Here is a 26,505-nt window from a genome sequence, read left to right as displayed (position 1 = left end):
CACGACTGTGAGCGCTATTTAGGCAGCAAATCACACAGCCGGTTGTGCAGAGCGGACTACATTTCCCATCAGGCCTGCTGGGAGCGCGTCGATTTTCCCTTTTCAGCGACGTTTTCTTGGTTTGCAGCTGGATCAGCTGGAAGGACGCGCCACTGCGCAACACTGGACAAACCTGGAGGTGTTAATAGTGTCGTTTCTGTTCAGAGGCTGGAGTTCATGCGCAATTGTCACACAGTTATTTACAGAAATTAATTGGTTTCTACTTTTTTTTTTTTTAAGAAAAAACTTTTAGGATCTACTGTGCGCAAAAACTGCGGCAAAGTTAGTCGGATAACACACTAAGACATCTGACAGGCAGCAGGGAACGTGCTGCAGCTGACTGAGCTCAGCAGCATCGGTTGGACGGAGCCGCCGGTGCCAACGCCTTTCCCTCCTCTCTCTCACCGCCGGCTGGGAAACTTCAGCTCACGCTGAACCGACAGCAGTTGGACGGTGTTTCCCTTCAACAGATGAGCACCTGAAACCCGCAGTTTTGACTCTAAGAAGTTGTTTGAGATCCCCCCCTCCCTCCCAAAAAAATGGGCTGCACGATCAGCGCTGAGGACAAAGCTGCGGTGGAGAGGAGTAAAATGATTGATAAGAACCTGCGAGAAGACAGAGAGAAGTCCTCCAGGGAGGTGAAGCTGCTTCTGCTCGGTAGGAACCACGTTTACTGGCTCTTTTTTTTTTTTTTTTTTAAACCAACTGTGCCATAACAAGTCTGTGTGCTTACTTTGAATTTCCACTCTGTCACTAGTTTGACTCCTAACACTCCTCCTTCTGCTGCTGGTTTAAAGCAGCTGTGGTTCATCATTTCCTGCTGTGACACAACTTGCAGAAGTAAACCAGACTTTTGGTAGTGAGATGGAAACTGCAGGTCCTGAACTGTTCTGGTTGGTTTTCAGCGTTAGACCGTTGAAGTGTAGGGAGTCTGAGCTCAGAAGTTTGTTGACAACTGTTGTCACTTGCCTCTGTGCACGTTGTAACTCATGCAGGCCTGTTTTACTTCAGAGCCTGCAAACCATCAGCTGCAGGGCAAAGCTGAACCTGGTCCCACTGCTCTGGGTCAGCAGTGTTCAGGACAGAAGCACCAAAACGGACCAGAAAATGGTTGTATTTGTATTGTACCTGAATGCATTCATATTTGCTGTTGCTTTTTTTGTAAACTGCGAAACTTAATTTTACAAAGAAAGATAGGAATACAAAATAATTTGGCCCATATTTAAGTGTGACGATATGACATGGTGACTATATCTTTTATTATTATTGAATAATCTGTTGATTGCTTCCTACATTCATCTTTTAGTCTGTCAGGTGTCAGAAAATAAATAGAATAGAATCCACTAGATATACTTTATTCATCCCCAAGGGGAATTTTGGTTGTTACAGCACAAAGAGTGAAGTTACCATCACCATAAATACTAATAAATAAGCAATAAGAAAATATAAAATTCAAAATGCACAATAAGTGTAACAATCTAAAAAAAACAATCTCAAAACTCAAAAGTGTTCTGCTGTGTTTCCCATCAAGTAGGACAAAGGAAAATATCAAAAACAAAAGTGAGAAGCTGAAATACGTCGGCTAATATTTGAATATCCCGGCTTGAAAAATGACTTTTTGTTGTGCTTTGTGGTTGTCGTAAATGTTTCAGCTGAGGAACCGATCGTCGTTTAGCTCCAACCTTTTATAATCCTGACCCCTAAACGTCTGTTGCTTCCAAGTGAACCAGTCAGGATGGGCAGCTGCCTCACAATCCACCAGGTTTGTTTACTTCCTAGAGCTGCTTGTAACATGTTTATCTACAAGCAAATCACATCAAATGTTCTGCTGTTGGCTGCAGGAGTGAACACAGGCGTCTTCATGCACTCCCAGCATCTGAGGAACTGAAGACCCAGTGGATTACTGTTATTGCTGATAGCAGGGTCACCTCAACAATAGGAAAATCCTCAGTGTGGTGAATGTTATTGGTAGCTATTGGGTCGTATGCTCACAGGTCAGAACTGTGTGGAAACTGTGCCGCTGAGGGACGCCACTCTGTAGTGGAAACTCTAAGACTGATGAGAAACCAGTAAACAAGCACTGGTTGTGGGTTACTGTGTTTCCAGGGAAACATAAACACAGCTCTGTCGCTCCTTAACATCAGCTCTTTTATGCTCTCTGTACTCACATAAACTGCATTTAATACAGCTGAATTCCAGAAAACATTGTTCTTATTTACTTATTTTCTGTTCCTGTTGTCAAACAACAGAACAAGTATAAAATACTGACTTAAATACAGCCTATTGAGAGCAAATGGTTTTTATAACCACATCGTCTGATAAACCCACAGTACACGTGAGTGAAAAACAAAAGCTGTTCTGTGAATTTGATGTATCTGTGGCTAATGATCACTCAGGAAGTTAGATGTCTCACACATGATCACGTCTGTGGTGGCTGTTGTGTGTTAAACTGTTTTTCTCTGCGCTGTCAACCACAGACAGAGCGTCTTCTTCCTGAAGTGGGCGGAGTCATGTAAAGTTGCAGACACTGAAACAGCCTGTTTAGAACTGAGCTGGAGTCAGTGACTTTACAGTCATAATCATAATAATAATGATGATAACAACAAAACATAATACTTCTATAGCGCTTTTCAAGACATTCAAAGACACATAAACCTTCTTTGCAGAATATTGAGCGGAAACATTGAAAGACACGTTGTGAGACCTGAAGTTTAAAAGCTGCACGATATGGTACTATAAATAGTGAATCAATATGATAAAATAAATTCCACTTGATTTGATTTCACTTGATTTACTAATCGATTAATCAAGTAACTGTGTACACTCTATTGATTTTCATTATTTTTACTTTTGCTCGGCTCTTTCTGCAGTAATTTAATTAACTTGTTTTGTAGTTTGTTTGCCTCGAGGTAAAGCAGTTGTTCTACCAAATATATGAGTCATGATCAGGTGTGTGGCACAAGTGAACACCAAAGTTGTGTCAGATCTCTTTTACACTAGATTTCAGTATCATGTTATTGTCTGTAACGGCCCAGCCTGCTTGCACTTTGACACTCTCTCAGCGGTTCTGTCACTGTGGGTGTGGACTGCACAGACGTGCCAGAGGGATTAAATTCACCCAGTAAAGCTGCACTCAACATTTTTATGCTGCCTGTCGTTCTCTGCAAACGTCCCTCATTAAGTAAATGGAAGAGTAGCATTGTCTAGATGTAGTAATATTTGCTATCAGTTAAACTGCCAGTTATTTTTGTACTGTATATAAATAATTTTCCAGAATGTTCACATCAGTTATCAGTCCACAAGGTCTCACAGGACCCATTCTGTTACATGCTGATGTAGCCTCAAGTCTGTGTGAAAAAACGTTTTTATTTACTAAAATAAAAAGAAAACTAGACTTCTAGGGGGGAAAAAACAGAGTAACAAAAATACACAGAAAATGTCTTTTGTTGCAGTCAATGAGAGGCTTGAGGAGGCTTTAATACAAATGTTAATTAAGACTGAGAATCACAAAGTTTTTATTGTCATACCACAGACTGTGTGTAAAAAATATCCTTAGAGACTATGAAATCACCGTCTGCGTTGTGAACCTCTGTTTTGAAGTCAAACACGTTTCTGGTGGGTGTTGGACTCCGCCAGCGTTGCCCCTTGGCTACAATTTGTAGTCATACAAGTTTGTGATTGATGTGTGTTCAAGGATGGGACCTCAAGGTGCAGCCGGGGTGAGGAGGGCGTCTGATTTGGGAAACTCAGAGTCAAGTCCCTGCTTTTTGCAGAATACATGGTTCTGTTAATCAGGCTGTGACTTGGTTTGCAGTCGAGTGTGCAGTTATTGACAATCAGTACCTCCAAGTATGAGGACATGATTCTCTGCAGTAAACCGGTGGATTGTTCCCTCTGGGCTGGAGGTGAGTTGATGCCTGACAGGATCTGACTGGGAGCTTAATCCTGTTCAGGACTTTCATGTTGCCATACGTAGAAGGTCTTTCGGGGTCCATTGGACCCCAAGAAAGAATATACAAAATATTTGTTGGTATTAATTATAGACTTGTACTATGTTAAATACATTTTCTGATAAGTTGACATATCTTTGGTTCCAAATGCTTGACAAATGTCCCTCTTTTTATATTTAAAAATAAAATGTCACCCTGTCACCTGTCACCCAAACCAAATGACCTGGAGTCCAAAAAAACCCCAAAGTCCTGAATAGGGTTAAATGTACTGCATACAGTGATGTGATAGCGACCCACCCTAAAACATACCCACCTTTGTCAATTGTTTTACTGTACACAGGATCATAATTTACTAAATAAACATCATGCGGAATTGAAAGAGACTTGAAACTATCAACTGAGACAATAAACTGATCTGGAAGATGTTTTCTGAGATAGCAAATGAAGTGAGAAGTTTGATCATTTTCTCATAGACTTGTATGTAATCCGACTTATTGTGCAACCAGAGGAGTCGCGTCCTGCTGGCTGTTGGAAAGGATGCAGGTCACATCTGCGTTTGCTTCACTTTTCAATCCACCCCTTTTAATACTGATTATTTACAGTCTGTGTATAATACCTATTCTGATATTATAAAATCTGGCTCTTGACAAAAACTTCCCATATTATAAGAAAAAAAACTAAATCTATACTGAAATTCATTTTTAAAAAAACCTAAAACGTGTTTAACAATCAAAACCAAAATAAACCTCGCTAACCCACTCTTGAACTGAACTGAAACTCACCTGAAGTGAAAACAAAACAAAAAAACTAAATGAAAACTATTGAGCAATACAAAAACTACAGCAGCTCTTATTTCTATGAGAAGTGAAACCACTCCTTTATCAGCAGCTCCAGTGATCTGGACAAAACACCAAGCCAGACGTCTGCTTCTCTGTTCATGCTTTGGAGTTTCCTAAAAATAATATCATTACAAACACTGTCATTCTGTACACTGTGCATGTTATTCATCCATGTTTTAGTGATCATAAAAGTGACACTGAAGACTAATCACTGTCTGTTGCACTACAATAAATGGAACTGTTGTGCCCCCTGATCACAAGAACATTTATACTCATTGCAGCTCTCCTTACTCAACCCTAAAATATTCAGCAGCTGAAAAAAATCTTTAAATCTGCCTTAGTTGTGTTAGTATTTTCATTTTCACAAACAGCTGCTTATTGAAACCCTGAGCAGTTATGGGAAAAGAAACATCAGTTAATTTGTCATGTTTTTGGCAAACTGGCAAATTTAAATCCAATATTTGCCCTCATTTAGCTCTGTTTTTGCTCTTCAATACTTCCAGAGGTTCAAATCTGGTTCTTTAGCTGCTTAAGGCTCCACAATGTTCACTAGACAGCTCTGTCAGTCGGTGGTTTACACTAGGTAATTTGTTTGAGCCTTTTCACTATAAACAGCTGCAAAATAGAGGGATGAGTGAAATCAAAGTAGAAAAGTTATGGGTCTTAAAACCAAAGCAATTAGCTGAGAGATGCTAAAATGCAGAGTTTGGTGGTTCGTTGTAAGTGAGCTTAATTAATGAAGCACCTTTCAAGAGCAGAAAGTGTTTCATAATAAAAAGAAATGGTAGACGGAGCAACAGACATTAAATTGCAGACAGCCACGTAGAAATATGAGGCAAGACGGGACAAAACCAAACAAAAGCAAGTTTAAACAAATGGGTCTCGAGCTGCTTTTAAAAACGTCCTCAGATCTTAGGTCCGGTGGGACAGAGTTCCAAAGTTTCCAACCTCAAAAGGCCACATTCTGCTTTTGTCTTGAGCCTGGAGCGAGGAACAAACCCTGATCAGAGGACCTCAGACTCCCACTGACGTTACAAGGCTGCAGCAGCTCTTTAACGCAGTCTTGGTGCCTGATCACGCAAGGCTCTAAACCTAATGATCAAGATCTTGAACTGGATTTTGATTTTGATGGGAAGTCTGTGTCAAGAAATGGTGATTGGTGTCGCATGAGACCTTCTGGGTGACTCGGTCAGTTGTGTGGCAGGATTTTGGGCCAACTGTAAGCAATGCATTTAAAACAACATGTATGATCATCTGACATTGAGTTTGTCAATGTTCCTCAGCTGGCAGAAACGGCAACCATTTTCATGCTCATCCAAACTCTAATGGATGAGTAAATTATGGAGTGTTGGTTTGACAGAGGACGATTAAGAGCCAAGACTTTCTATCTCCTTCAAAATGAGGTCACCTGACACAGAATTAAGAACATCTGTCTAGTCAGTATTTACCTGTAGAAAAATATTCCCTTCACTTTTACAGAGCTGAGGCTTAACGAACTGCAAGCAACCCCTGTTATGCGCATGTGATGACTTTATTCTCTAAAAAATATTGATTAGCGCAACCTAAACTCTCCGAGCACCTTTAAAAGACATAGGTCATGAGAAAATGGAGACATAAATGGTCCAAAAATGTATACAAACATACAAGATGTGTCAGTAAAGTTCCAGGACTGGTGTCACAAAAGATATATTTCAAATCCAAACAATGAGTTTTCCCCTTCCAAGTAATCCCCCTGGAGTCTCACGCACTTCTCCAGCCTTCCATGCACTCCTGGAAGGATTCTTCCAGGATCCTCCTCAACTCCGTCGTCACAGCCATCTTGATGTCGTCCACGTCTTCAAAACGGGTCCCCTTGATGACCCCCTTGAGCTTGAGGAAGAGGAAAAAATCCCACGGAGCCAGGTGGGGTGAGTAGGGAGGTTGCTCCAGCACGGCAATGTTCTTCTTAACCAGGAACTGTCAGATGCTCAGGGCATTGTGAGCAGGCGTGTTGTCATGGTGAAGCAGCCACGACTCGTCCTGCCACAACTCTCACCTCTTCTCGTGCCCTGAACGAAGCAAAGGCTGCAGAATCTCTTTGTAGATGTGCTGGTTGATCGTCTGAAAGGGAAAACTGGTAGTTTGTAGTTTGAGTTTGAAATATATCTTTCGTGACACCAATCCTGGAACTTTTCTGACACACCTTGTATATGCCTTGTAAAAACTGTCTGAATGGCTTTAACAACAGCAACCTACAAACCGTTTTGCACTGTAAAGTGTGATCTAAGTGTTAAAGATGGAGTAAGAAAGTTTATATAGAAAGTTTGTTGCTTACCTGCGGCCACCATCCTTTTCCTGGTGGAGCTGTGGCAAATGAAGGGCTCGAACCGAATCCACAAGCAAAAAAGAAACAGAGCTTGTGCTGCAAGCGGTGTCTGGCTTTACAGTTCCCCTCCGAAACAGAAAGGAGACGAGTGGATGCGGCACATAAAGGCACGCACTGCAAAACAGAAGGGAGTGCGGTGTTTTAAAAATCCTCTATCCACGTAAAAATATGAAGAGATTCATCGCACAAATGCCGCCTGGTGCTGGTTGGCTGCTGCAGTGTTGTGTGGATCAGTCTGAAATTGTAGTTTGTATGAAGTTTACAGAGCCAAGGAGGTGAATGAAAACTGAATTTATGTTTGTTTTTTGTTTTTTAACAGCTAACACTTCTTGAATTTGACTCTAAGTGCATTGGAATAGAATGGCGTACTCTACCTTTAACTACACATGTTGCTCGTGCTGGCGCAGTGCTGTAATGCAAACATCTTCAAGTGTCTCAAAGTCTCAATGCAAAGATCTTGGTCTTTACATTGAGCCTTTGAGACACTTAATCTAATAACGATATGAGGAAGATACGCAGACATCTGGTGTTGTTGAAATGCAACAATTTTAAAATACAGGCGACTCAAACCAGGTGCTGACAATAAACTGCATCAACTGACCAGAAAATTTCCGCATGCTGAGCTCTCCCTAAAGTGTTTTTATTTCCATCATAGCATTATCTCATATAATCTGATTAAAGCGGGCCCGAAACATGTTGCCAGACTCAATGACAGTACCAAGTACGTAATTAGATGCAAGTACAGATATAGTTAAAACAATATATTCATTCATACAGCAGGACTTCCTGAAGACACTGCAGCAGATTGCACTGAATGCATGTCCAGAGGGCTGCTCCTCCATTAGGTACACTGTATTTATTGATTGTGAAAAATCCACATGACAAACATTTATCAGCAGCGGGGTGTGTTTGTTAGCCTGAAGCTCATGCATCAGTCAAGGTCTGTCAAAGGAACATATGAATTAGAGGACATGAATCAGCTAAAGCATGTTTAAGACAGCATCTGCGTTTAGTTTGGACGACCCTGAATCTTCAGCGGAGAGATTCGAAATTATTCTTCCACAGAAATCTCAGTTTAAAATTGACTACTCACAGAAAACCACAGTAACAACGTTCACAGCTTAGATTAAAATGATTCCATGGCATGCTTTGCAAATCTCCAGTTACGTGAGACGTTTGCTCTTTAACGGTTTTTCTGCTTTTTCCTTGTTGTTCCTGATCACGGTCTTGATAGACACATTTTTCTCACAATGAAAGGCAGCTTTTTTATGCTTGCAAGGATTTTCATTTTCTCCTTGAGTCTTGATCTTGATGATAAGGCAGACAAGAACTGTGCCAGTAAATCTCCACACAGTCATTTCCGATCCACTTGCTGCAACTATGATGTTTCCACTGGGTTTTTTTTTTTAATTGATTGTTGTGTGGCAAATGAGCTGGTTTAGATGAATTTCCCATGAAGTCATAGTTAAGGGGTTATTGGGTTCACACAGATCCCAATAGCAGGTAACTGATGCAGGAGGATCGTATGAGTCAAGCAGATAAACGTGGTGGTGCAGGACTACAATGCAGACTGAGATCTTATTGTATGGAAACATTCATTTCTGAATTCTGACCACACAGATTTTTCCAGGCACTGTCCTTCCTTCTCCGTCTGCGCTGGAACAGGAGAGTTATAGGGGAAAAACAAAGAGGAGTGCGGCTGCTGTTCTTTATTCAAAACCACAAAGCTTTAGAGCCAGTGCACTCTTCCAATGAAAATGGTCTCCTATTTGACCACAAACAGTGATTCATAAAAAATCTGCGTTTGAGATTCTTGTTAAATGAGGCTTGGTTTGGAGTCTGACTCCTGCATGGGTTTGGACGCCTGTGAATGCCTGTGCAGAGTTGGTTTGTGAACTGGCTGCAGGCCACGGTTGATATTCAGCCAAAAAATGCCATGAATGAGAGAACTGGTGGCCGACAGCACCGAGGATTGGGATCAACGCAATTTGTCCTCTCCTCTCTGTCTGTGTGACGAGTGTAAATCTCCTCTGCTGCTGACAGCTTAACCAAAGAATTCATGGATTTAATTCTTGTAGTCCGGCCATCGCAACACATCACTCTACTGTAAGCCTACTTGACAAAGTTCATCTGCTAAGGATTCCTGGCTGGCAAGAGAAATGTCTCGACTATTGAGCAATCAACAACGTTAAGACAGTCTATCCTCATTTTGAAATATGCTTCCACTGAGACTGCTTTAAAAAAAAAGGAGCAGTCATCCGTTTTTTTAAATTCCAGGCCCTTAAGACGTATTCATCCTGTGGTTTGTGATAATTACATTAAGCCAAAAAAAAAAAAAAAGACTTGCCAGTGAAAACTCAGCCCAGATGTTTATGGAAATGAGTTCTCACCAGTTTGACATGTAATGTTTAATGTATGCACATGCTTTCATGCCACTTTTATTAAATTAGCAGTGTGGAACTTCCATCTTCCCCTTTTAGCAGGGAGGAGAATCATACAAACAGTGTTGACATGATACATGAGTGTCAATCTCGACTGCTTCCTTTTTTCAGACTGTAATCTTTTTTCTTTTTTAATTTTCTCATATGAAGCATCAGAAATACTTCTCAAACCCCACCTAGTTTTTTTTTTTTTCCCCTGCTACTGATCTCACCATATTCCTAATCACTGCATCTCTGGTTGCTTTGCTCTTCAGCTTTGGCAAACCAATCATTGCCACTTAATGAAAGACACATTGCTACCAGTGCAGTAGTGTGGGAATGTCACAGAAACTAGATTTAAAACTCTAGTACCTGCTACTGACAGGCTTAAGCCTTGATTATACTCCCTTGACTCCCTTTTTAGTCGGCACTGAGAGGTCACACATGTGCAATAGGTCAGTATCTATGTATATAGTGCATGCATGCTGCTGCTGAGCATGTGCACTACTGCCCTTAAGGTTACAAAGAGGATACACATTTTTCCTTGCACGCAGATGTCTTTGGCAAACTCTTGGGAAGTTTAACCGTAGCTCTGGTCAGCATTGTGTAAACTTGTTCGACTGTTACGTCCGGCACCAGTACTCACCTGGACATGGACTTTAACCACTGATTTAGCATGACAACCTGTGTGCTGCCTGTTTGTCCCATAGGCCAACTGTGGTACTGCAGCCCAAAAAATATTTTTCTCCAGACCACATTTATGTTTTGTTCTGACTGGATGTGCTGCAAAGAACAAGCCAAAGTATATTTCTAACGGTCCAAAACTGTCCACACTGAAGGCATCTCAAGAAACCCACTTTGGTCACTTTTTGCAGCACGAGAAACAGATGGGGTTGGAGAGTTTAGCTGAAAGCATGTGCAGCGATGACCAACATTTAGGTCCATACTGCCACCTGTTACACCTGAGTATGTAGACCAGGGTCCTGCACCTATAAAATGCATATAGATTCACTACCCCAATCACTGATTTCCACATGTGACACAGGTTGTCAATTTGAATTGACTATTTGGTGAAACTTGATGTTCTGACAGTTTCATCTTTTGCAGTAGTTTTTAATGGACCACAAGCAAACATGGGTGTGAATTTGAGAATATTTTAGTAGTTTGATATTTATGACAATATCATCGTAAGTATTCTTGCAGAGAGTAAGATAAGATCAATACCACAGCTTTGGTAAATATGAAACTGGAGCCAGAAGACTGAGCACAGGGAGACAGCTGACCTGCTTTGGTCCAGAGATAACAACACCTACGTTTAGTATCTCAAAACGTTCACTAAATAACAACTGATACTTGGTTTAATCCGCTCATGACTCAATGACACATTTGTAATTTTAAAATGAGTTATGTTAGAGATTATTTCTTCATTTCTTCTTCATTTTGCACATTTAAACAAACAAGATTTAACATGTTGATGTGTGAGCTTTAGAGATGCTGACAGGTGGATTTTCTTTTGAAAGTTATGGATTAAAGCAGACTAACTGTTTCCTGATCTAAGCAGCTGCTGCGTCCAGCTATATATTGAAAAGACAGATATGAACCATTAATGTGTCTCTTGGCAGGAAACCAAATAAGTATATTCCCTTAAATGTCTAACTATTGCTTTAATATTTATAGAACTTCCCCAGAGCCAAGAAAAGTTATTTTTAAGTGTGTTGTCTCACTGTGAAGCCTGTTGGCCCCTCTGACTGCTGGTTTTTCTGAGCTTTTGGAAGATTTATATAGTTGCAAACCAATCAATTATCTGAGAAATACAGATGCAGAAGTCATGAAATATAACTGTCAGTGTCAGGCGGCCCCACATCCGGGATTCCAGTAAACACAATTAGCAGCGTTCAAGAAGTCTGTGCCACGACTCTTATGAATCCTAATGGTTGTTTGAGATGCTTTCTCAAAAGGCCAGAGAGCTGAGATAGTATGAAGCCTCTCTCTGCGAAACTCATTATTGGCTGGTCCAAAAGAAGCGCCCGCCAACGTCCTAATGAGGATCCGCATTGATCAGCTCCATCGTCGTTGCAGACGTTCCAGTCCTTCTGATTCTGTTTAAAAGAGAAACGAGGGATCATGAAGAGAAGAATAAGGAGACACATGAAAGTTATTTTTTTTACTGATCGTTTGTATTAAAGAGCCACAGCAAGCCCACAGTCGTATATTTTTATGTGGAATTTGTCTCTCTGTGCTGATTGACAGATGTTCTGATTCAGAGAAACGAGGATATATATATATATATATATACAGAGAGAGAGAGAGATAAAGGGAACAGCCTCCCTGCTTCTGTACAGTTGGGTTTGGATTAGAGAGCAAGTTGGTATTTGTTTTTTTGGAGTGGGGGGGCTAAAACTGCTGACAGACTCTTTGAATCATATGCGGTATTTTTATGACCCCTCTGCTCTCTGACGCCCAGAACTGCACGTTATCTGGGATTGTCTCTGCAGTGGAAAATCACTGTCTCAGCCAGAAGCACGACAACTGTTTCCTGTTTGGTGCGATTGTTGCAGAAATACTGCAAAGGTTGCTCGTGTGAAATCCTCTTCTATCTACTCATCACTGTATCAGTGTCGCTTATTGTAATGGAGGCTTAGCGAGGCTTTGACGTCACTCGTGAGATCAGTTCACGGTTTGTCACAACAGAAGCCCAGTTTATTGAAATCTCATCGCATCACATACTTGCATGGTTTTCTCTGTGTTTCGGCACCTCTTTAGGCTTCAATCTGCCGTTTACACATTTCACAGTAAGCGGTTAGCATCTGATTCCTCCTCATAACACTGATGTCTGTGTGTTTTCTGTAATCAAGACAGATTGATGCGTCATGCAGTCAAACTGCTGTCTGTTGGCTGCATGCAAGGGAGCACTTAATGACTGTATACACTCCCACAGGCCGTGCTGTAGAAATTCATCACAAGGCAGCTTTTCCTTGGAAATTTTGACTCAAATATACTGCACACTGTATTTAGGTTAAGATCAGGAGTTATGAAAAGCATTTGTTTTTGTGAGACGTCATTTCTGCAGCTGATGTGCTGCTTCTGGGTACAGCTGCCTTATTTAACGACTGTCCGTCTTTTTCAGGTGCGGGGGAATCCGGGAAAAGCACAATAGTAAAGCAGATGAAGTAAGTTACAGCCTACAGCAGGGGTGTCGAAATCCGGTCCTCGAGGGCCGCAATCCTGCATGTTTTAGATGTTTCCCTCTTCCAACACACCTCATTCAAATGATCAGGATTGTTATCAGGCTTCTGCAGAGCTTGATGATGAGCTGATCATTTGAATCAGGTGTGCTGAAAGAGGGACACATCTAAAACATGCAGGATTGTGGCCCTCGAGGACCGCAGTTTGACACCCCTGGCCTACAGTGTCTATGAAAAGTATTTACCTGCCTTGGAACAGTTCCCTTTTATTGCTTTTCAACAGTGAATCATGGTTAATTTGATTTGGTGAAGGTTGCCGGTTCGCATCCTGGTGAGGACACCCGGGATCTTTCTGCTGTATGTTCTCCCCGTGCAGCGTGGGGTTCTCTCCGGGTTCTCCGGCTTCCTCCCACACAGTCCAAAAACATGTTGAGGTTAATTGGTGATTGTAAATTGTCTGTAGGTGTGAATGTGAGTGTGCTTGGTTGTCTGTCTCTAAGTGTAGCCCTGTGATAGACTGGTGACCTGTCCAGGGTGTCTCCTGTCTTCACCCTGAGTCAGCTGGGATAGACTCCAGCCCCCCATGACCCTAGTGAGGATTAAGTGGTGTATAGATAATGGATGGACTTTAAAGGGGGTGAAAACTTACACAATCATGTATTTCACATTTCATAAATTAGTTGTTTTGTTTCTTACATTACTTCTTAGAAATCAGGTTTCATTTTGACTTGAAAGAATCCTTTTTCGTAATTTTCTTTTTTTTGTCAACAAAACCAAATTAAATTGCCAATGATTCAATTTTGAAAAGCAATAAAAGGGGAAAACTTCCAAATTGTGAACAGTCCTCATAATATACTCCTACTTTCTGTGAGAACTCATTATGCTATTTCTGTAAGCAATCATACTTCCTCTTTTAGCCACAGCCCTGTTGAGTTCATATTTGTGGAAATGCTGTAGAAGCAAAGTAGGAGCCTCATTACACTCTGCTCAACCAGAGGAGGAAGCCCCCTTTTTGCGTAACATGTTAAACAATGGCCACAGAGGCCAGTTGTAGCCTGGCAGGACCTGAATAGAGTCCCCCGGTTCCCACATTAGGCATGCTGTATGCTCACTGAAGCTCAAATTCCAGCACTAATGACAGTCTTGCATGAAATTTTCCAAATGTGTAATTTGCCCCACTTTTGTTAAAGCCACTGTTCACCCTGTCAAATATTTATGTGAACTCTTAAAGCCTGTTTGGATTTTGTGTCAGAATCATTCATGAGGATGGCTACTCAGAAGAAGAATGCAAGCAGTACAAAGTGGTGGTGTACAGCAACACCATCCAGTCCATCATGGCCATCATCAGAGCCATGGGCCAGTTAAAGATAGACTTCGGGGATGCTGCACGAGCGGTAAGCTGACTCCACAACATAAAATTCAAAAGGGCCACAATCTCGTTTGTGATGTGAGTCGCCACGGAAACAATTTTACAATGTCAGCAGTTATTGATTTTGTTGCTAGGACGATGCTCGCCAGCTGTTTGCCCTGGCGAGCTCGGCCGAGGAGGGGGTGTTGTCTGCAGACCTGACCAGTGTGATTCGGAGGCTGTGGAACGACGGTGGAGTTCAGGCCTGTTTCGATCGATCACGAGAATATCAGCTCAATGACTCCGCCGCGTAGTGAGTAATCACTTGTCACTTGTGTATAAAGTACAAAGCACCACAGACTTACGAATGATCAACAACAGGCTTATTCAACATTTGATTTATTAGTGACTACGGTCTTTGGCTCAGTGATTTATGGGTAGTGTTTACCCCCCAAAAACCATTGTATCTGGTGTTCAGCCTTCATTCAGTGTCTTAAAATAGTTTAACAATTTATCAGTGGTGGTGGTAAACTCTACAGTAACAGTAGTTAGACTGTTAATCAATTTAGCAGCTATTTTAACCCTTTGAACCCCTTGAAAGGCATGTTGGCCTTTGACACCATTTAGAGCAGAAACAAAACTGTGAAATCAAAAAGAGTCTGCAGATGTTTGGTTCAGTTACAAAAATAAACCAAATCTAAGCTTAAAATTTTGAGATTTTTATTTTACAAGTCTCATTTAACCCTGTAAGACCTGGTGTCCACATGCGTCAACATTACATTTTGGGTTATTTTACCACAGAAGTTAATTTTTGAATTGTAATTTTTAAAAATGATTTATTATTATTATTTTTATTATTTTTATTATTATTATTATTATTATTATTATTATTATTATTATTATTCATTGATTGTTAGATAATTTTTTGTTTTATTTTTGAAAAATATTTTAATAGATTTTTTTCAGTATATTTTTATTTTCTTTATATACTTTTTTAAAATTTTTGATCTGATCAAATAGCAAAGAGAAATACAACATGCATATCAAACAAGAGCTCGGGTCTTAAAAGGTTAAAACTCACCAAACAAGATGCTGTAAAAAAAATAATTAAAAAAAATTCTGCACTCGTTGTCACAAATGAGAAGCCATTAGTGACTTGGCTGTGATCAACAGTGAAGTGACATAAATTCTGTGACTCTGGTTGAACAGCAGGTTGTGTTTATACAAAACAGATAAGAGACAAACGTGGAGACAAACTAGTGAACTATCTATATTGTTATATTCTATATTTCCCGAACACCTGTGATCACTTGTAAAAGGGCTGTCCATGCTGATTTCAGGTTCTTTCACTTAAAAAAAAAATTGTCATTTTAATTAATTATGATGAAATTCAACAGTTAAAAAAAAACAAAAACATTTATGGAAGTAAAACGGTTTCATACTGCACAACCATATACTTCACATACTTCTAACCATTATTCTGCTGTTTTCATAGAGGTTCAGAACTTTGTATTGTGAAATATGTGAGTAAAAATGGGACAAGATAATTTTATTTATTTATTTTAAATCAGCCAAGATTGCTTGAGATTGAGAACATTTTGCTCTTTTTTTTTTTTTAAATAAAAAATGCAATTCCACCTTCCAGCTCCTCCATCGTGATTGGTCGGCATCAGGCCCCTTTTCTTTCACTTGTAGGATAATAACGTTAATTTGATAGGATCATATTACATCTTAGAAAATAATAAGCATTTTTCAAGAGCTGTTTTGCCATCTTGTTTTTATTATCACACTGTGGACGACTTAACTTTGAGAGCAGTTTTCCTCCTTCATGTCTGTAACATTTCCACTGGAACTAAACAGAAGGCAAGATGCGTCTTGTCCTTCCAGGTCCTGTGTCGGCTTGTTGCACAGCCGATCGCATTCCTGTGAAGGGAGAGAAACTGGAAGATGTTTCTATCCACTTACAGCCTTTTATATATCATTTGACGAAGTGGTTTCAGGTTGTCGTGAGAGTCGACCACTAAACGAAACCGTCTGATGCAGCTAAGTGGAGAATACACACAAAGCGGTGCGAGCTAAATATAGTTCTGACACGTAATCAGACGTGGATGAAGCTCAAGGTTCTCTGCTTCTCTTCACATTTGTGAGAAAAGAAGAAGTTGCTCTGTGTGAAGGACGTGGTCTTTGTTGTGAAAACAGCCGAGCCGTCTGTGCTTTCAGTCCACAGACAAGAGGAACCGGCGGAGTTCGTCTGTTTTTACTCAACTCACAAGGAGCCAGTGTTTATCATTCACCAAAATATAAGCCCATATTTAGTATCATTCTGTGGCGTCCTCAGATGTGTGCATGCAGAACAAGGCCTCCACATGACCAGACATAAGCATCTCGCAGACCTTTCACTGCTGTGTATTATACTAATAGTCTGGAAACCCCCGAGATAACTTTATTTTACCACATGATGTTCATAGAAGAAACAACAAACATCTACGAGGAACATCATTTGAGCTGCTGTAAATTCTATTGTGGCTCATCTACACATAAATTGAACCACGATGAATGAATCATTAGCTGTTGTTGTTCTTTCTGCCCTTCAGTTACCTGAATGACCTGGACAGGATCTGCCAGCCCAACTACATCCCGACTCAGCAGGACGTTTTGCGCACACGAGTGAAGACGACCGGGATCGTGGAAACTCACTTCACTTTCAAAGATCTCTACTTCAAGTCAGTAGATGGACAGCAGCTACTTAAATATCGCAAAACACACACAAAAATCACAATTTTAACTACAGTCGTCCTCAAATGTATTCATAGCCTTCCATTAAAGAAAAGGCAAAATTCACAATCGTCACTCAAATAGCTGGAAACTGAAAAAAGTAATAATAAATAAAAATTTGCTATATTATAATTTAGTGAAATTAGACATTGCTTTTGAATTTAACAAAACAAAACTAACAAAACTGTCCCGGACAAATGAGAGCACTTTGCTGATGAGCAGTGAAACCAAACGACCTGCCAACAGGTGCAGAAGTCTGATTGAGAGTTACAGAAATCACTTGATTGGCTCAAAGGATTGTTCAACAAAATATTAGTTCACGGGTCCCATCATGCTTGTTTGCTTGTTTTTTGTTGTTGTTGTTTGTTTTTTCTATATGTTTCTGTTGAACCACAATTCAAAAGCAATGTCATGATTTTCACAACATTTTTATTTATTATTACTTTTGTCAATTTCACCTTATTTCAGTGACAGCTGTTTTTTAGCAGTTTTTTTTTCCTTCTTTAGTGGGAGGGTATGGATACATTTTGAGGACAACTGTGGCTTCATTTAGCTTAATTAATATGAGAAATAAAGCGTTATTACGGTGGGCAGGAATGTCTTTCTGCAAAACTCCTTTCTACAGCAGAGTTAAAGAACTGAAAACACTCTGCCGTCTGATTAGCAGGAAATGTAAAGTCTCGTCCATTATGATGAGAAGTTCGTGCAACGTCCTTCTCTCAACAACAAAGGTCATCCGTTTATTCGGCTTCTCAGTTCTGATGCTGCTCCACCAACGGAAGAAAACTGCAGTTGCACTAGAGCAGCTGTATCTGCTCATGAATGGCCTCGGGTTGGTGCCACTAAAAACATCTTGTTAAGTTTCTCAGGCTGTTGGATCCTGTGCTTGTTTACTGTATGAGTCAGCTTTTATTTAGATGATTTCACGATGGACTTAACGCATAAGTTCTGAACCAGAAGTTAGTAGAAAACTATAGACGACTATGAACACCTTGCAGACTTTTCTAGACTCGGTAGTGGGAAGAAGGAATCCCTTTATATTGAATAACAAGTGACATGATGCAAGCATTTTATGATATGAATGTTGGACAGTATTTATTTTCCTTTAATAGTTTGTTGTTCTATTATATAATTCTCTAAAGCCGAGAGGCATGTTATCTTTAAAAATATCACCAGAATGACGCCATTTATCAGAGCCAGAAGATGTAAACATAAAGAATTTTCAGGGTTTTTTTCCCCCCAGTTTTTCCTTTTTCCTTATTGGTCCTTAAACTAATCTTGTGTGATCTTGTTATCCAAATTTAAGCTCAAGGTCGTGATACATAACCAAAATGACTTTATTCTACATTCCTCATTGAAAGATTTGACGACAACGAAGTGTTTGCAGTCAACAGATTCTGAGAAGAACCTAATTTTCTGCACTTCTCAGTACAACAATAAACTTATTAATGAATCAGACGCGCCAACGGTCACATGACCAAAAATTCAGGGACTTTTTGGCGAAACCGTTCACCAGATAGAAAACAAAATATGAAAACAAATTAAAAATGGAAGAGTAAAATATCAGTAAAATATTAAATATTTGTAGTATGAAGATTTTTTTTCTGGCACAGAAATGTCCCTCTACTTCTAACCATGGCTTTGCTGTCTCCATAGAGGTACAAGACTTTATATTGCTGTGAAAAATGAGACCACAGTGAGTAACAATGTGACAGGAACAAGAAAATGTCCAGAAACTGGTTGGCTTAAGACAGCAGCTAGAACAAAAAATCACTTTGAAGTAACTACATCTTGGGTAATACTACGCTGCACATGTGTCTCAGTCACCCATCATTTTATACATAGGGATGCACAATATATCGGCGACCACATCGGTATCGGCCGATATTAGTGTTTTTTCCCATATATCAGTATTGGTCCGATGAACAAATTCAGCCAATGTGAAAAACCGATGATTGTCCAGCATTAGCACCTTCATCTCTACATTTGATATTGCTGCTATTTCACAGATGTTTTTACTTAAATGGTCCTGGACTTAAATATGTTTTAATATGTTTTACTTTTGTTACGTAATAAAGAAGACTACGTGGTCTAATTTGGTATGGCCTTCTTTAGAATAGTTCTCACAGTGCTTACTGTTACTCATTTTTCGGTGTGAACAAAAATTTAACATCAACATCGATAATATCGGTTATCGGCAATATCAGAAATCTTAATATGGGATATCAGTATCGGCCAGAAATTTTAATATCGTGCCTCACTAGTTATAAATAATGTTATATTTGCGCCTCCATTTTGTCACAGATGATTTGACTTGATGATATTGCTTTGACAAACTGCACATCCTGATCTGAAGTCCTCTTTTATACCTCACATATACCTGCTGGGATTCAGCCTGAGGTGACCCACCTCTGTTACAGTTAATGTGATTACATCGCCTGATACATTATTTAGCCCAGCTCCTGTGTTTCTAAGCTCCCTGGCCAGCTGGCTTTGTAACCCCATAAAAATGCTCAGGATCTAGAAATGTGCAATCACTGAATCGGTGTCAAAGCACAAAGTGTTCTTTCATTTCATTTCTGTGTCAGTTGAGCAGCTCGGTATAGATTCAGTTTGCCTCAGAGGGCCTCAGGTGGAGGCGGAGGCTGCAGACACAAACATGAGATTACAGAGCGAGGTCACCGGCATGCACTGAGTGTTTGTGTTTGTGTTTGAGCTCTGGCCCTGGATTTAAGATCCCCATAAAACACTAACATTAAAGTGACATTAAAACTGATAGGAATACAAATATTTATTCATGCAGTTACTAAATCTGTCCGTGCGTGTTTGTCATCAGGATGTTTGATGTCGGAGGTCAGCGCTCAGAGAGGAAGAAGTGGATCCACTGTTTTGAGGGAGTCACGGCGATCATTTTCTGTGTAGCGCTCAGCGACTACGACCTCGTGCTGGCCGAGGATGAGGAGATGGTGAGTGATGATGCATGATGTGGTTTTGATTCAATTTTTTTTTTTACATCAAAGTTGATATTGGATGATTTCTGTTGAAACACTGCAGCCTTTCTGACAACAGATGTTTTGACATGTTGTAGCAGGAAAGCCACAAGTCGTAATAATCACATTAACAAAGGCCCTGCTGTGTTCTATTGTGCCACTGAGCCAAAACACAATTACAGCTTGTCAGTGTTGGCAAAGACATTTCTCTTCAGCTTCTACAAACTGTGTAAAATAGAGTTTTATTAGCCTGATTTGTTACAGTGCTGTTGGTACTCACAGTGCTGCCTCCAAGAAACCTCACTGGCCACCCCAGATCTGAGAAGTCGAATTCATTCACTGAAATGTCCAGGTTTTAGTGCATCTACGAGGTGTGTCAGAAAAGTTTCAGGACTGGTGTCACAAAAGATATATTTCAAATCCAAACTACAAACTACTAGTTTTCCCCTTCCAAGTAATCCCCCTGGAGTCTAACACACTGCCCAGCCTTCTCTGCCACACCACCATGAACTCCTGGAAGGATTCTTCTGGGATCCTCCACAGCTCCATCGTCACAGCCATCTTGATGTTGTCCACGTCTTCTAAACGGGTCCCCTTGATGACCCCCTTGAGCTTGGGGAAGAGGAAAAAATCCCACAGAGCCAGGTGGGGTGAGTAGGGAGGTTGCTCCAGCACGGAGATGTTCTGCTCAGTTAGGAACTGTCGGATGCTCAGGGCATTGTGAGCAGGCTTGTTGTCATGGTGAAGCAACCACGACTTTGGGTTTGAAATATATCTTTAGTGACACCAGTCCTGGAACTTTTCTGACACACCTCGTAGATCTGATGAGTCAAATTCATTCACTGATATGTCCAGATTTTACTGGGTTTCTTTACTCTAAAAAAAAACCAAACATTTCCTTTAATCTGTGTTTTTTACTGTTTTCATTGTTTGTTTATTGTGAACGCTTGTGTAAGCTGCTGCATTGCAAATCGCCCCTCAGGGACAAATACTAAATTTGAAGTTGAAGTTGAAGGTTTTGCTGCATCTATGTGCAAGTGAATGGTGTAACAGCTTTGCAAAAGACACAGTTTGTGGCTTTAGTCAATGGAGATGAGACACACAGACTAAAAAACATTAACAGACGTTGATCTTTACTTTGTTGCTTTCAGCTGTTTAGAACTATTTCCTCTGAGTTCATTCAGTATCAGACAGCATCAGGTATCAAGTATTATTATGTTTACTGAAGTTAGAATATTTTTCGGTCATGTTTTTTATTATTATTATTGTTATTTGAGAGGTTCTCTAGTTTCAATGCAGTGACCAAAGTTACACATAGACCATGACTACTCTAATCAATAAAGTACCAAATGGCAACAGGTAGCCTGGAAACGTTGAAAACTCATTTTATTGAACCATGAGATCCTGTAGTGTGATAAATTCTCGTCAAACATGAGCAGAATTTCCAGTGTTTGGAATCCTAAAAAAATTGAATGTTTTGCCCATAGATGAGCCTTTTTCCCCTTAAAATACTCTGCCTAAACGGATCTAGTGTCTGGAAATCAGGCAATTAGCAACTTTTACTGTAAAATCAAAAACCAGCATATATCCATCCATCCATTATCTATAGACCGCTTAATCCTCACTAGGGTCACCAGAGGACTGCAGCCTATCCCAGCCAACTCATCTATAGTCTATCACAGGGCTACACTTAGAGACAGACAACCAAGCACACTCACATTCACACCTACGGACAATTTAGAATCACCAATTAACCTCAACATGTTTTTGGACTTGTGGGAGGAAGCCGGAGAACCCGGAGAGAACCTACGCTGCATGGGGAGAACATGCAGACTCCACACAGAAAGATCCCGGCTGTCCTCACCGGGACGCAAACTTGTGACCTTCTTGCTGTGAGGCAACAGTGCTAACCACTGCACCACCTTGCAGCCCACCAGCATATATCCATATGCAAATTCTTGACTCTCATAGAGTTTTCTGTACTACAGCAGCTTTTGTTTCAGGCCTGCGTATGTTGTTCTGGGTCCAGTATGGAGTTAATTGCAGGTTTTGGACCCAGCTAAATGAAATCACACTGTGTTACATCAAAATGTTTCCTTAAAAAAATCCTCCATCTAATATGGTCAAGTTCTCGTCTGCTCTTTCCTCAGAACCGGATGCACGAGAGCATGAAGCTTTTCGACTCCATCTGCAACAACAAGTGGTTCACGCTCACCTCCATCATCCTCTTCCTCAACAAGAAGGACTTGTTTGAGGAGAAGGTCAGCAGGAGTCCGCTCACTATCTGCTACCCCGAGTACTCTGGTGAGAGAAATCCCAGTCGAAGCGATTTGTTGTGTAATCGTGTTATGATCAGAGGGAACATTTATTTATCTCTGAGCAGCGACTTCCTGGAAATGTGTAATCGTGCTCTTTATTTATTTTATATGGGATTGAGTTTCTGCAGAAAAAGTCGGCTTTAACGATGTAGTTTGTATGAAATAAGCTTTGAGTTATGATGTATGTTTTTATCATTCAAATGTTTTTGTCTTGAGCTCATGTGAACTCCGTCCTCGTACAGTAAGCTTGTTTATAAGCTAATAAAACTTAGCAGCCTAACATAGCATCACTTTAAACTCTAAATAATGAACTTTTTTTTCTGTCAGTCTGTCCAACTCAAGGTGTTAAATGTGTGTAAGAATTCTGAGAGTTACATCTATTTATAGGTTGGAGAAGGGTTTGTGTCTGGGTTTGTTCTCATCAATGCAGATGTTTCTACATCAGTGATGAGGAGTGCCTCTGTTTGCATTTAAAATAGTTTCCACTTTTGATTTTGACAAAAAGGAGCTGAAAGAACCATGTATCCACAGGAGAGGGAACCAAGAACAACAAATATGTCCTGTGGTTTGGAAAAAGTCTGTTGAATGCATCTTAAATAAGATCATTAGGTTTTCTATCATAACTGTGCTTTTTTTCCTCTGCAGGTGGTCACTCATATGAAGAGGCAGCAGCTTACATCCAGTGCCAGTTTGAAGACCTAAATAAACGAAAGGACACCAAGGAGATCTACACTCACTTCACTTGTGCCACGGACACCAAGAATGTGCAGTTCGTGTTCGACGCTGTCACCGACGTCATCATCAAGATCAACCTGAGGGAGATCGGGCTCTACTGAAGCTCCGGCTGCCTCCCAGGTCAGCACACCGACTTCCAGCTGCTCTGAGGAGCAACATGGAGACGCTGATGGGGATGTTAGATCGTTACATAAACAGGAGTCACTTCTTTTAGGGGCTTTTCCATCTCAAATCATCAGTGGCCTTCTGCTCCACCAGCTTTGATTCACTTGAAACTTTCTTATTATAATTTACAATGTTTTTAAAAGAGTATCTGTGAAATTTATGCTTAATATATCAAATACTTTCAGAGATTTTTATTCATTTGTTTATTTATGTTTTGACCACTTTTTTTCCCTGCACACTGACATTTGAAGCTACAGTCGTCCTCAAATGTATTCGTACCCTCCCATTAAAGAAGGAAAAAAACAGCTGTCACTGAAATAAGTTGAAATTGACAAAAGAAAAAAATAAATAACATTTTTATGAAAATCATGACATTGCTTTTGAATTGTGGTTCAACAGAAAAATTTAAAAAACAAAACAAAACAAAAAAAAACAAGCATGATGGGACCCATAAACCAATATATTGTTGCGCAAACCTTTGAGCCTTTGAGTGTTTTCTGTAACTCTCAGTCAGACTGCTGACAGGTATTTTGATTTTGGCCCACTGCTCATCAGCAAAGCAGTTCAACCCAGTTCAACTGAATAGTTGCTGAATTTTTTTTCACCATCTGCGTGGAGTTTGGCATGTTCTCCTCGTGCAGCGTGGGTTCTCTCCGGGTTCTTCCCACAGTCCAAAAACATGTTGAGGTTAATTGGTGATTCTAAATTGTCCATAGGTGTGAATGTGAGTGTGCTTGGTAGTCTGTCTCTAAGTGTAGCCCTGTGATAGACTGGTGACCTGTCCAGGGTGTCCCCTACCTTCACCCTGAGTCAGCTGGGATAGACTCCAGCCCCCCACGACCCTCGTGAGGATTAAGTGATGTATAGATAATGGATGGATGGATCACTGTTGGCTGGAGGAACAAAAGATTCCCGTGTGCATAAAATTGAAGAGGCTAAGATATATAGCTTAAACTGAGAAAAGCTGTACATAAAATATATTATTTTGATATTTTCTGGTGTGTAAAGAGCCAAAAAAAAAGCATGTCTGTAAAAACAGAGCAGTTTATAATCATTTAAATAATATTTTTGCCATGTTTTATATTGTTTTATTCCCCATACAGCCATTTATATTACTAATCATTTTTTCTTTTTCGTGCAGGTTTCAGAAGATTCAGGACTTCTGGAGTGTTTTGTCTGCAGAGAGCGAAGTGGAAAGCAGGTGTTTCTAAGGACTAAGCCGGTGGCCGCGTGCATACAAAAAATTGCACTAAATTTGGGGACTTGTAACGATGATCACTTTTGTCTTAATAGATTTTTTTTTATGCTGAGCGCTCTGGGAGGAAGTGAGTCGGGGAGGCTTGTGAAAATCATTACTGTGAGTCGTGTCGTATTTAAGATCTCTGCGGGCAGGTGAAGCCGTTCTGACGTCTCTTTTATAGTCTTGTCGTCTGCACGAGGACCAAAACGAAGCACCTGTTCATCAGATCCACAGCTGCATCTCACGGTTTTACAGCCACAATGTAAATTCTGTTCACACCCCTTTTGTCGTGCTGCATTTTCTCTTAGCTGTATGTTTGTATCACATCGCTTTTATTGAATATTTGTTATGTTTTATTATAATTTTAGTTGCAGTTACATAATATTTCCACTTTTAGATGTATGAATGCCATAACTTATGTAGAGGACAGTTTTGCAGAATAGAATGCAACCGTTTGGGTCTGGGATTAGTTAGAGTCTGATGAACTCGGTAGCAACATGCTGTCTGCGTAGTTTTGATTTTAACTCGACCACATTGTCCTGAACAACATCTTCGATTTTTCTGTGTATTTTTATTTTTATTTTTATTTTTTTCATCTTACTTTAAATACGACTAATATTATTCAATCACTGGAGGTCAACGTAGCATCTGTTTTTTATTGCAGGGTAAGTTTTAAATCCTGTGGATATTAGTAGAGAAACATAAAGATTTTAAATATACAAAAGTGGGATTAGTGTTTGATATATCCACAGGCCTTATTTGTGTTCTTTGGCCGTAGCCTTCACATAACTCTGAGGAAGTCTGTTGCTGTTAGGTTCTGCAGTGAGCTTAGATCAGTCACTTCCTGCACAGAGAAGCCCTGGTAGCCGAGTTCCCCAAAATGTTCAGATTTTACATATTTGAGGAGTTGTACTGGCTCATTAAATGATAGCACAAAGATGTCTGACTGTTCCTCTGTTTTAAAAAAAAAACTGAACCAGACACTAATCAGATGTTACCCTCTTTGAAGAACCACGAAGGCAGCGTCTCACCTAAACAGTGCAGAGAAGGAGGTCATTCAGATGGGAAACTGTTTTTCAGCGGCACATCTGTATGCTGGAGCAGAGGGACCACTGTTCCAGCTGCTGCACACACAAGCACAAAAAAAAAAAGACTACAACCACAATGTAAACTGTAATCCATCAATATGACAGCTACAGGGACGGATTCTTACCTGAACCTATTCTTTCTTTTTGCACATTCAGTTTACAGGGTACGGTCGGCAATAGTCTGTATTTTTCCATTGTGGACAAATTTCACAAAAGGATTGATCGTATTTTAGTTCATCTGTCAATACCTACAGACTTTTCCGCTCTGTCTACAGCATTCAGCGACATTTTTCCTGCTGAAGACATTAATATTCAGAAAAACAAAAACAGTTTTGTTTCCAAAAAAAGCTAAATAATTTAGAATGCTCATCATTAAAAAATCATTGAAGTGTTTTTAGTAGTTTTGGGGCGACAGTGGAGGCCTTTGACACACCGGAATATGATGAATCACGTCAGGGTTTTGTTTGTTTCTTAGAATTTGTTGACATCTTTACATTTCTGCTAAGATTTTTCTGGAGCTGTTTAACCCCCTGAACCCCAAAACCAGAAAACTGTTTATCGTAATAATTACCAAGCAACAATCTTCAGATTTTCAACTTTTTGACAGTCCTTGAACTAATCGCATGTGTCATGTCATGGAAAATTAAGTGGAACTGAGCTTAAAATCGTGATATTTCATTAAAATCATCATTTTCTACATGGCCCATTCAAAAGTTACGACCAGCTCTGATGTGATGAAAATTCAGAGTTTTCAAGTGAACCAAACATATACATGGTTACAAATCTATAGTATGTGGGGTCACTATTATTTTTTCCAATATTGGGAACCCCTGTGGACAATGTGTAATCAAACAAGTTGAATTTCGTATTTTTCGTATTATTTTCTATGGCATTATAACTGTGTGAGACTGCACAAAAGACATGTTTGAGTTCTCTCTGCTTGTAGCCATGATTGTGCTGTTTCCATAGAGGTGCAGGCCTGACAATTGAGCCCACAGTGAGGAAAATCGTCCATAAACTGCTTGAGGTTCAGAAGGTTAAACAGAAT

At 40.1% G+C, this 26,505-nt stretch overlaps 1 protein-coding gene across 1 annotated transcript; it reads left to right on the top strand.

Moving 5' to 3' along the window:
* Nucleotides 1-25,308, top strand: gnai3 (guanine nucleotide binding protein (G protein), alpha inhibiting activity polypeptide 3). The gene is made up of 9 exons (XM_008296026.1): nucleotides 1-696; nucleotides 12,741-12,783; nucleotides 14,051-14,192; nucleotides 14,302-14,459; nucleotides 16,741-16,869; nucleotides 19,758-19,887; nucleotides 22,062-22,215; nucleotides 22,875-23,084; nucleotides 24,271-25,308. The coding sequence occupies exons 1-8, from the start codon at nucleotides 579-581 to the stop codon at nucleotides 23,063-23,065; spliced, it is 1,065 nt and encodes a 354-aa protein (XP_008294248.1). The 5' UTR covers nucleotides 1-578; the 3' UTR covers nucleotides 23,066-23,084; nucleotides 24,271-25,308.
* Nucleotides 25,309-26,505: the final 1,197 nt, after the last annotated feature.

Source organism: Stegastes partitus, unplaced genomic scaffold (assembly GCF_000690725.1).
Source record: "Stegastes partitus isolate 25-593 unplaced genomic scaffold, Stegastes_partitus-1.0.2 Scaffold24, whole genome shotgun sequence".
Classification (NCBI taxonomy): domain Eukaryota; kingdom Metazoa; phylum Chordata; class Actinopteri; family Pomacentridae; genus Stegastes; species Stegastes partitus.
This window is presented reverse-complemented; position numbering and strand designations above follow the sequence as displayed.

What these genes read in the sequence shown, in the direction of transcription:
- gnai3 (XM_008296026.1), top strand. Translation starts at nt 579, where the DNA reads ATGGGCTGCACGATCAGCGCTGAGGACAAAGCTGCGGTGGAGAGGAGT. An exon ending in GGTGAAGCTGCTTCTGCTCG is followed by an intron (nt 697 to 12,740) that starts GTAGGAACCACG and finishes CGTCTTTTTCAG; the next exon opens with GTGCGGGGGAATCCGGGAAA. An exon ending in CTGCTACCCCGAGTACTCTG is followed by an intron (nt 22,216 to 22,874) that starts GTGAGAGAAATC and finishes TTTCCTCTGCAG; the next exon opens with GTGGTCACTCATATGAAGAG.